General features: G+C 40.9%; 1 protein-coding gene and 1 pseudogene across 1 annotated transcript; both read right to left on the minus strand.

Moving 5' to 3' along the window:
* Positions 1 to 410: 410 nt before the first annotated feature.
* LOC115920375 lies at positions 411 to 3,139 on the minus strand (annotated as a pseudogene).
* A 45-nt stretch (positions 3,140 to 3,184) lies between these two features.
* LOC588448 (NFX1-type zinc finger-containing protein 1-like) lies at positions 3,185 to 5,266 on the minus strand. Its single transcript, XM_030976076.1, has 2 exons — positions 4,791 to 5,266; positions 3,185 to 4,334 (listed from the first exon to the last, which is right to left on the minus strand). Exons 1-2 carry the CDS (start codon positions 5,264 to 5,266, stop codon positions 3,185 to 3,187), a joined length of 1,626 nt encoding a protein of 541 aa, XP_030831936.1.
* Between the last annotated feature and the right edge of the window lie 6,998 nt (positions 5,267 to 12,264).

The following is a 12,264-nucleotide window of genomic DNA, read 5'->3' on the forward strand; positions in this document are numbered from 1 at the left end:
AGGGGTGGTGATAACGACCTTGTGAGCATTTTCCACAGGTCCCTTTGCACTTGTGACCACACATCAAGATCTCCTCACAGGCGATGTAGCATGCGTCGCTTTCATCACAACATTTAACGGTTACCTTATGACCACATGGCCAGTCTTCTCTGGTGATCATCTCTGTGCAGTTCTCAGTGCAATCCACCCCACACCTTTGCTTGCAAGTGTGGTCACATGGAAGCTGCTTACCGCACTTTGCTTCGCATACTACTGTTTCAACTTCGGTCGAACACTTCATCTCAAATTTATGACGGCAAAGCAAGGTTTTCTCTACAAGTTCGGAACATTTACTGTTATGGCAGCACTTCTCCATGATTTCGTGTCCACATGAACGATTTTTTCTGGTAATTGTATTGCACCTAAAATTGTCAATACTTTCGGAACAGAGAAGAGCATGCATATGTCCACATGGTAGGGTTTTCTCAACATTTTCCTCGCATCTGATGTTCTTTGGATCTTTATGGCACGCTGCTTGGCAGGTATGGTTACATCCCAGAACTTGTAAGACTATCTCATCACATCGACCACTTCCATTACATTTCTCTGTCTTTCTGTGGCCGCACTGCAGTTCCTTGTTGATGATGACCTCGCACTCTTTTTCAAGTCCCGCCGTTGACATGTGGCAAGGAAGAGATTGGACGTGTGAGCAACTTAAGGTTTTGTCAACCTTTTCCTCGCACATAATGACCTGAATGTCGGTATTACACTCCCTTTTGCAGACATGACGGCAGGGCAGAATCTTCTCCACAATGACTGAACAAGAGGTCGAGCAAAGATCTGAACATAGCATTGGACATTTGTGGTTTTTCTCACAGATAACCTCGGAGCAAGGAGCCTTGCACTTGTAGACGAGATGATTTAGATCCGCTGAGTGACATTTTAATCGACAAACGTGTCCACAATCAAGCCTGGTATCACAGTCTCTACTACATCCTCCTAGTGGTACCTTCTTGAAGTCATCGGCAGTTTTCACCGCTGTCTTCTCTTCTGGATGATTGGTGCATTGCAGCGTAAGGGAATCTCCGATAGATCCCATTGACTCTAGATCTTTCACTATTCCCTTCCATAGCTTACTCTTTTCTGCAAAGAGGGTGAAGTTTCCAACGCAGTAGAGCCCTTTCTTTGCTCTTGACAATGAGACACAGACTCGGTTCGAAATCCCCAAGAATCCAATGCGCCCATGATTGTTGCTCCTCACAAATGACAGAAGAATGATATCATTCTCTTCACCCTGGTAGCTGTCTATTGAGGTAACTTTGACTCCCTCAAAATTGCTACGATCCATCATGTGTTTGATTTTCAGTAGCTGACCTGTATAAGCTGTGAGGATTGTAACCTTATCAGGTTCATACCCCTGCTGCAGGAAGTATTTACACAACGCTACTACGAGTCTGGCTTCATGGAGATTGTAGTGACTCTGTGTATCTTCCATTTCATCTTCTGGTTCCGCGTGATCTAGAAAGAAGATATCTTTTTGAACTGCTTTCAAACTTTCGTATTGCTTCACCGTTTCATGGTCGCGAAGGTTGCTGTAGAAGTGCCTTCTCATCAGATTCGACAGTTCGATACGCATCCGATGTTGCAGCTCAAGCTGTGAGTAAGGAAATTCATTGTTGATAAGTCTTTCAAACAATGAAACGTCCAGATGATACTTCTTGGCCAGGTGGTACACGTTCGGTTTTGGTCGAAGTTGTTGATGATCTCCAATGAGAATGAGCTGTTGACAGAATGCATTTAATGCCGTAATGATGTGTGCCTCCAGTACCTCAGCTGCCTCCTCAACTACTACAATCTTTGGCCGGACTCTCTGCAAAACCTGCTGGTGATTAGCTGCTCCAGTTGTAGTCATACCGATTATAGTTGCCTGTCGAAGGATTTGGTATTTCTCTACGTCTTTAGCTTCACCAAGCTGACCACAAGATTTCTTGAATTGGAGTTCATAGGCTGGCAGTTTTCCTTTCAACTGTTGAAGGTAGTTATGCAACCAAATATGGTAGAGTGCCCAGCGGTCATTTGGACACATACTCCAAATATCCATTACTGATTGAAGAGCACCTGGATCGAGAACATCTTTGCCAGACATCTTCCTTTGGATGAACCTCCGCAAGATACCGTCCTCTGCTTTGTTCAGATCATTTAAGTCAAGGCCTAGGAAAGGGTAGTCTTCGTCTTCCTCTTCATCAGAATCTTCCTTACCATATTCGCCATCAATCATTCTTTCTGACTCGATGGCACTTCGTTCGGATTCTACCTTAACTGTTGCTTCATTTGGCACAGGATCAGGCTTTGTGCTTTCTATCCTCTCTTCTCCTTGCTGTTTATTTCTCTGTTCTAGTGTATCCTGTCTTGCTTGCTGGTTCCAATCCCTGTCATATTCACATTCACAGAGAAGCCACTCTACGAGCCAGGAGTTTAACTGTTTCAAATGAGAAAGACGCAGGAGGCTGTTGTAATGCTGCCATGACATGAACGGGCCTAGTTCGTACTCGTTGATGATCCCATTTCTTGCACCCTCTATTCTGGCTTGCGTTCTCTCCACACGTCTCTTTGTAGCGTCAACTTCTTTCTTGACATGACGAATCCTTCGTTGAACGTACTCTTCACCATGTAGTCCCCTCCGACCAACCATCCGTTTAAGGTTCAACGACTGCAACCGCTCACTCTTGCTACGGCCTCCAACTCGTACGATGCCAGAGCAATTTAATGTTAAGATCCCCTCCAGAAATTGATCCAGTGCATGATTTGTGCAGCACACGAGTAATATTGGGCTAGGTTTTTCTTCACTTGACCAGATTTCTCTGTTGAGGAGAAGGGTCTCTACAATTTTCAGACCTATGAAAGTCTTGCCAGTACCTGGGGGACCCTGTATGACAGAAAGTTCTTTGGTGAGAGCAGTCTTGGCAGCTTCATATTGTGATTGGTCGAGCTGTACATCGTCAATATCAGGCCAAGCACCATCGCCAGGCACATCAACTAGTGGAGAGCATCGTGGTATGCCTTTCAGCAGAGGTGAGATATCAATACTACATGGAATTTCACCGTCTTCAGTTACCATCAAATCTTGGAGATACCTGGGTGGCTTTACATCATGGAACATGCTCAAGGTGTATTGGGAAAACGGCAAGCATGGGCCAGACATTCGCTAGAGACCCAGGAGAACTGGGCGATAAGCTCCAAAGAAGACAGAGGACTCTGCCATCACAAAATTCTTATTATGTAGACATGATGCATCTTCTTGGTCGACCAATGCTATAGCTACCATTCCCTTCTCTAATTCTTCTACGTCCCGTTTGGCCACTGTAGCAAATACGTAGGACTTAAAATCATCCGTTGATAGGATGAGCAATGATCCGTACATGAGTCGTTTTGTCGTTTGCCATCGGACACGAGGTAACTTCTTAAAAGCCATGTAATGTGAAATTCCGGAGAAATCACGGACAGATTTTACGTAGTGGGCTTCCTCGTAGATTCGCACATCCTGAAGTTTGGCCCTTCTTTCAGGGTTCGCCTTCTTGAAAGTTAAGTACTCTGATATCCCATTGCGAAGAGGGTAGACGAAGTCTTCTTTCAGGAGTCTGAACTGAACATCCAGGTAGTGGTCTGCATCGGCATATACACCGCTAGTCAGATGAGGGCGGAGAAACGGCTTATATCCGGGTTGCAATTCCTTGACAGTGGGAAGAATGTCTTGCTGGCGGAAGTCGTCAGGAGGTGGGTTCTTAGAAATGCGGTCCATCTGTCTCTTTCTTTCCCTTTCTTTTTCAATGTCCTCATTGTGACTACTCAACGACTTTATTGACTCCATGATGTCATCACGTTTGTCGTCTTCATCCATGTCTGCTACAGCATCGGAGATGAGAGTGACTGCAACTTTGAGATCTGAAGCACGGCTTGGCAAACTTTGCATGGCTGAGTGGAAGACAGTGATGACATTCTTCAAAAGGTTTAACCGCCTTGCGTCGATGTTCTCTCTTGGACGCCTGAGATTGGTCAAAAACGTGAGTAAATGCTGACGACAGAGTTTGGACTCGAGGGCCATTGTCAGGAGCATGATCACTGTTTGTTCTGTACCTAGAGCTCCGCAAATAAATGCTAGAGCCCCCCAAAGACGATGCTGTTGTACCTCATCCATCGAGTCTTCATTGAGACTGGCTTGAAGGCTTCCTTTTAGGGACCCAAGTTCTGTAGCGGCCTCGGAAGGGTCTTTTTCAAGTATTTCGATGAGAAGTGTGGAACTTAGTGGTCTGAAGTTACTTTGGATATTTGGGTATTTTCCTTGGGTCTGTCCATATCTGAAATGGTAGAAATAAATGATGTGAATATATTTAGATTGATTCATATTCATGTCACGAAGAGCTATTTTTTTCTTACTTTTACCTACCGCCTTTCATACATTTCAAGACTGACACAAAGTTTAAGTGTTATTTTTTTCAACTCACCGTTAAACAAATGTGTCAACTCGCTGGAAAAAGTACTGAATACAACATTTACGGGGATTTGTATGTACAATTTCTACTAAACTGACTAATTTCTACTTTATTACAAGTAGGTCTAGGTGTCGTCATAAACAAATATTTTAACCTATTTACCTGTTACAAAAATATTCATTGCAACGTATTATAATGTGTAAAAGAATATCGGATCATAGAGGCCTAAGGAAGCAAAACATGCAAAGCGATCTATCTTGAAGAAAGGAAGTGAATCCTTTTCAGCAATGTTACTCACTCCTTTAAGATTTTGTACTTTACCTAGTATTTTCCCGTGTCCGATAGCCTTCTCTTCTAGATCTAGCTGCGTTCTGAGCCACGTGGTCCCCTCTTTGGCAGCGGCCTCTAGGCCGAACGCCTCGCTGTCCGTCGTGTTGCCTGTCGTAGCGCTGGCGGAATGGGCCTCCTCTGTTACTGCCTCTTTGGCCTCCAACTTCCCTTCCAGCTCCTCTCTCTCCATCATGTCCCCTTCCTCTCGCTCCTTCTGTGTCCCTTCCTTTTCGGAAGTTATCTCCCCTGAATCTTTTAGCCTTAATGGCGTCTTCTCTATCACGACTTACTTTCCTCCTCTTCTGTTTTCCCCACATGACGTTATCTCCACCCGTTACACCTCCTCTGCCTTGTCCTCTGGTCCCATCCCTTCGAAATCCACTTCGTCTACTCTTCTCACGGTCATCTCTCGAGTTAGGACGATACGCAAAACGGCTTCCGTTGTCATCATCATCATAACCCCACATCTTTGTCAGCTTCGAGACATCTAGAATATACAGAGAAACATATGATTACGTTATATAAGAAAATATGAATTAGGTTATATAAACATATTTTGTTATTTTTTAATTAAATTTATTTATTGGTTTATATATCTTTATAAACAAACAAACTCATCCCCATTAATGTGACATTGACATTACCTTTGGGGGGGGGGCAATAGGGTACATATGCTTGCGTAGGATTTTTTTTTTTATTCATAGGTTGCATGCTGAATGCATAGAACATCAGAATAAATTTGATATAGGAGGGGCTGCAAAGTTTAAATTGGTGAACAAATGAAAAAGGAAGAGAGTGACTGGCAAAGAAAGATTAAGAAAGGAGAAGAGCGCTGGTATTTTAAATGCCATAATCGCCATACGTGTCGATGTGACATGGCAGAGGTACATGCAGGGGCGTCACCAAAGGGGGGTGTGGAGGTGCGACACCCCCACCTGTCAGGATATTGCCAGTAAAATTGCGCTGCCGTCGGGAAAAGAGAGAAAAGGGGGAGAGGGAAAAGAGAGGGAAAGGGAAAGAAAAGAAAAGAAAAAAGAAAAGGAAAAGAAAAGAAGGAAAGGAAAAGAAAGGAAAGAAAGGGAAGAAAAGAGAAGAAAGAAAGAGAAAAAAAGAGGGAGGAGAGGAAAGAAAGGAAAAGAAAGAAAAGAAAGAAACGGAAAAAAGAAGGAAAATGAAAAAGGGAAACAAAATAAACAGGGGATAAAAGCAAGGAGAGAGAGGGGAGGTAAGAGCCTGAGAGAAAAGGAGTGGGAGTAAAAGAGAGAGGGGGTTGTTGGGTGGAGTCGTCTCGTCGAGGGAGCAACAAAGACACGGATAAATATGTTGCTGTGTCGGGTCAGCTGTGTCGGTTTTCTTGGTCGATATATCAATGCAGAAGTTTGAAGTCGGTGAGATGTATATTTTCGGTCAGCCGACAAGTTTTTTTCCCTACGAACTGTGACTTTGTATCCTCTGTGACGACTGTGAGAGTGACTACAACTACAATACTTGTATTTTCTCAAAGTTTCACATTCCTATAATATCAGCTAAAGAAATCAGAGGTTTAAAATTTTCGGGGAAACTAAATTCAAACAAAGATTAAGAGTCAACAACGGTACGATGAATCGTCTTCCTTTCTCTATAATATTTTGATGAAACGCCAAAAATTACGCGCTTCGCGCGAGAGGGGGAAACTGAATTCAGACAAATATGGCTTATTAAGAGTCGAAAACGGTACAACGAATCGTCTTCTTTCTCTATATTTTGATGGAAAAAAAAAGGAAAAAATTCCGCGCTTCAAGCGGGAGGGGAAAACGACATTTAGACGACTCGAGAACGGTACAACGAATCGTCTTCTTTCTATAATAATTAAATCAAACGTCTAAGCTTTTCGCGCTTCGCGCGAAGAGGAGGAAACTGAATTCAGACAAGGGTTAAGGGTCAAAAACGGTACAACGAATCGTCTGCTTTCTCTAATAGTTTAAGGAAACGTCAAAGCTTTCGCGCTAAAGGGAGAAACTGAATTCAGACAATTAGGGCTTATTTAAGAGTCGAAAACGGTACAACTTTCTCTAATAATTTAATGAAACGCTAGAAACTTACGCGCTTCGCGCGGCAGGGGGAGAACTGAATTAAGATAAGGAACAGTATTCGACTGAATTCAGTCGAGAAGAGTACACCGAATCGTCTGCTTTTTCTCATAATTTAATGAAACGTCAAAGCTTTCGCGCTTCGCGCGGAGGGAGGGGGGGAGCTTCATTCAGCAATGATTAACAGTCGAAAACGGTACAATAAATCGTCTTCTTTTCCTAATATTTTAAGGAAACGTCTAAGCTTCCGCGCTTCGCGCGCTCTTTAAGTGATTCTCTGTTCACTACCGCCCTCCCTAAAATAAGATCCTAGCTGCGCGCCTGCATTGGAATATATAGCTATGATGCTGACTAAGTTGACGAAATAATTCGTATATTTATGTTGTCGACGAAAATGACAATTTGCGCATACGCAAGTCCTATAGATAGTCCATAGAAAAAACAATTTAGCCTTCTGCCCCGGGTTTATAGGGTTAAATTTGTAGATATTGGGACATTTAATTTTGTCGGTAATTGGTGGCTAGTTTTGTCGGTAATCGTTGGCCTCTACACCCCTCCCCCCCCCCCTCCCCCCCCCCCCCACCCCCCTCCCTGGGAAAAAGGTCTAGCGACGCCCCTGGGTACATGATGGCAAGTCCTAAAAGATACTGGCTAAATGAACATATTATATGTAAATATTGATTATTCAGTGCGTATCAAGGAAAAGTATACCCAATTTTAATAGCTTATAATGAAAAAGTCGTTGTCAATGTGACTTTGGAATCTATTTTCACGGTAAAGAGTTTTATGATACCCTATGCATATTTTTCCTGCCACTGTTGACAGAGCATCAAGTACCGTCAAAATCTCCTTGTACCAAGGTTAGAAGGTTACACCGAAAGTGCGTCTATTCATATACATGTGTTACACTGTTATCCAAGTCATTTTAAAAGTTCTATTCTGTTTTATTTGTTTTTGATTCATTGTGTAATGTGATTGAATATATCTTAGCTTTCATAGGATAACCTTTCAATTATCTTTTACAGCCTATTGTCTCGTCATATTTTCATGCACTTCTTACTTGCCCATTACTTCATTTCAGGTGCATACGATGCATAAGGTATCCTCAAAGATTCAGTAAAACGCAAGAAATAAATATGATATCTACAAAAGCTATTGACAAAAGAAGATTAGTCGGGGGTGTAAGGGATATTTGTGTTCAGATTGTTCCAAAAGCACCAAATTTGGCCAAAATGTTGACTATGACATATTATCTATATTGTGTAATTTTACTATTTCATGAGACAGGCATTTTGATTTTACCAAAATCGTGACACCAGGGGGCACCCTTCTTGACACCAAATAGCTGAAATAACAACAGAACTGCATTCTCTATACCTGTTAACCCCATATTTATAGCAAATTTCATTATTCTAGAGCTTCTAGATTTAAAAAAATACAAATGAATTGAAGCTCATCTGCATATTGCTCCGGTTGTCTCATTTTCGCTCACTGGACGTTTATAGCAGACGACAATCGGCGGATTATACGACACTTGGTAGTGAATTTGTATGTGAAATTGCTTTGCTATATATAAAATACAAGAACATTTTCCATATCTTTAAACTATCATTAATATCTGATGATTAAACAGTTATTAAAATAAACCTACCAAACTACAAAATACAATGAAATACTTCACTTAAAGTAGGGGAGTTTGATGTGGTGCACGGGGTGATGCACAATTGCACCCCTCTGTAAATAATCGTAAATAATCGTAACGTACCCGGGTAGGTAGCATCCCACGTAAACTTTATCCATTTTGGATGACTCAATTACAAGACTTGCCTTAAACAAGGAGTGCGAGAAGAGAATAAGATAATGTTTGCTTGTAAATGATTCTTTTCTTTTTTTTAGTCTTAGGTGGCATTATAACTTTTCTATTCAAGGGCTCAAAATCAGTGAGAATAAATTGGTAAAAGAGGATTTAGACGACACTCGATTGTTAATCCATGATTATTGTTTGACTTTATACTCTCATTTAATTGGTTATGAAGCTGATAGTTTTAGGGGTATACAAGTTAATTATGCCTGGTAATTGCATACAAGCTACTATGAGCTCAGGATGAGCAGAGGATTGGGCTTATGTCTTTAAAATGACAGAATAATATAAACATAAAACGGACTTAGTTATTTATCCATACAGTAGTACCAGTGTAATGGTTTGCCAAAAAATCTAGTCAACTAGCAATAATTCTGGACAACCTCAAATATTTTGTATTTAGGTGAGGCGTCAAAAATATCGATACCAGCAGGCTGCCGCCTCACGTATTGGCGCATCGAGGCTGCAATTACGGCCGAAGCCTGGCTGGGGCAATTATTTTTCACTTATTAGCCCAGCCGGCTTGCGCCAGGCTGGGATCTGAGGCTCGGTTTCCATTCGAAAGGCGGCAGCCGGCGCATGCTTTTGAATGCCATTTCCTACCGCCAGCGGTAGCCGGCTGAGCTTATTTAAAAAATGCAGCCAGGACGCACAAGTGCAGTTAGCTGCCGCTGGCTGGTAAATTTATTTTTGACGCCTCGCCTTATCTACTTTCCTTTTATTCTACGTTATTTCCAGGAACACGAAGAATTACATCAATACAACAGAATATAAGAAAACGAATTAAAATTACAAATACAATAACAACTAATTCTCATTAGAATATTGTTCACTGTCTACAAAAATAAATAAAAATTAAGATGACAAAAAAAAAACATACAGACGTGAAATATGTATTTTTTAAACAATTGAATATTAACTATCAAGTGTTAAGTACATACCCAACACATTTCCAGTGATTTGCTTACGCTATTACGCACGACCAGTATTCAACATTTTAAGTAACACTGCCGAGAGACTACATCATTGGTGATTTGGAGTCGATTGGAATAGGGTCATCGATGTTTCCGGTGGGGATTTTCCACAGCCATGAAATCCAATCATAATGCATCGATCTGGGCTTAATTAGGATAACCAAAACCCACACTCCTCCTTATAAAAAGTTAAAAGCATGTTAGTAAAACATATTGACAGTTTCCGCATAAAATACTCTCAGGCCCGAATTCTCCAAGAAGGTTTGTAGACAAACCTAGGTTTATGTGCGTCATATGACGCGTTTTGACGCGTTTCAGACCAAGGTCTGTTTCGAAACGCGTCATATGACACACATAAACCTAGGTTTGTCGACAAATCCCTTTGTACATTCGGGCCTGAAAGATGCGGTTATGATTGATAAACACGAAAAGCAAACGGCTCCAAAACAAATTAAAGTATAGGGAGCACGTGCTCCACGTACCACACCCCTTCGAACGGCTAAATCGGAAGAGGGTCACAGAGAGAGAGAGAGATGGTTAAAAGAGGGGGAAAGTGATGATGAAAGAAAATGAAAAGGAGACGATAAAGGACCCCACATATCTCCTTCAATCAATGGCCTTGGTTTCCGTATTTATTCATCAAGTAATATATGAAATGATGACGAAATTAATGAATTCACGAAAGTTAGGTTACTTAATATATCATTGTCATAGGGATACTACTTATATGTCCTTTTTACCCATTGTTAACTCAGTACTGTTCGCCTTAAGTGCCCTGCAATCATGGTATAACCCCGTAAATTTTACTCCAGTGTTGTTGTTTTTTTTTTTCCTCAACACCATTCCTTCAGTTATATTCAAGAATACAACTGATTACTGATTAAAATATGTTTAGTTCATTTTTCAAATAGGTCTTAACCCTTACTGTACTGGGCTATTTCGAGCACTCTCTGACTGGGGGGGGGGGGGGCCTGGGAGCCCCCCCCCCCCCCCTATGATCTCGGTCGTCGAATGTCCGATGAACGAGAAAATTTGCATGTTTGTAGATATTTACGTAAGGAACAAGATAGTATAATTAGTTTTTTCCTAATATGCAAATTTTTGTCGTTATAGCCTAATTAATTATGCAAAATGATAATTTTATGCATTTTACAGAAAACTCTACATATTTGTCAGTAGACTTGTGAAGAATCTTGAAAATGTATTGAATAAATGTTTCCTTCATCTCAAATTCATGAGGTTTCATTATTTTTATGATATTTGAAAATGCATAGGTTAATTTGCATAAATTATAAATATGTAAATAACGCATTCATGAATATCTAATCTGGAAATAAACAGGGAACTAGAATCATTACAGAAATTGTCAGAATCCACTTTTGTAATGTTGAAACTCATTATTCATATGAAACTTCTTTTCTAACACAAAATAGTTATTTGATGTAATTAATAATGATAATTTATGCAAATTTGATGCGATTTTCAATTTTTTATTTTCTTATGTATTTCATTGTTTTTCATTTGTTATTATATCTATTGTTTTATTTCTAATGTATTCTTTTGTTCTGAAATACATCAAGTTACTTTGAGAAACATGTAAAAGCAATTTGATATCAATTCATATCTTCACATTTCTGCTTGTACATGAATATATGCAATTATAGCACTTTTTTGATGACATGCGCATACTAATTGTTATGTAACACCATACAGGTATATCTGATTTCGACGAAAATGGTATCAAAATGTGCGTAAGACTTGAGGAAAAAAAGTCATGAAACGACAATTCGAAATTCCGAGCGGTTGCGGCGCGATCTCCGAAAATGTCGAGGGGGGGCAGGCCCCCCCCCCCACCCAGTACAGTAAGGGTTAAACCTTAGAGAAAATGATTAAAACCAACTTCCATACTCACCAATCACCAATACTCTGATGACATCAGCAGCACTCCCACTTTTGATTCCACACTGGTATCAGGGGGAACTATCAAGCAACAGTTCAAGCGGCGATTTCCGTGGTGCCGTGAATCACAGTAAGGGCAATATAACTCTGAAAACCGATGTAACTCGCTCCATATAACAGCTTCTTCTGTCAAACGAATATTCTGTAGTCATTGAATTAAAGATATCAGGAGCCTATAATTCAGAGTCAGTGAGTTATACATACTGTAAGACATATCAATCGACGAAGTGGTGTGATTTGAGAATGGGAGTGTAACCGTCTGTCTGATCTATACCATGTCTAGCGTATCAAAGCCACGCTTTATAGAGTACCGAAATGTGACGTCATATTAGCCAAGTTGTCAAGGTAGCTCCTTCCAAACAATTTGGTGCTAAACAATGGCGTAGTAATCACACCACCGCCAAACCTGTCTCGATGTCACGTTGAACCTCGTGCGCAGGCTCTATTGTTTAAAACCAGTAAACGAGACGACGAGCGAGTATGACGTTAGCACTTCGGTCCTCTATTATTAGGCCTGGGGAATTCCACGTCTCAAAAATTCCCAGTGTATGCGTGTCAATAGTCACGAAATAGGATTAAAGCATGAATGCTGTTCGCAATAA

The sequence above is a fragment of the Strongylocentrotus purpuratus genome, unplaced genomic scaffold, assembly GCF_000002235.5.
Source record: "Strongylocentrotus purpuratus isolate Spur 01 unplaced genomic scaffold, Spur_5.0 spur5_scaffold_8, whole genome shotgun sequence".
Classification (NCBI taxonomy): domain Eukaryota; kingdom Metazoa; phylum Echinodermata; class Echinoidea; order Camarodonta; family Strongylocentrotidae; genus Strongylocentrotus; species Strongylocentrotus purpuratus.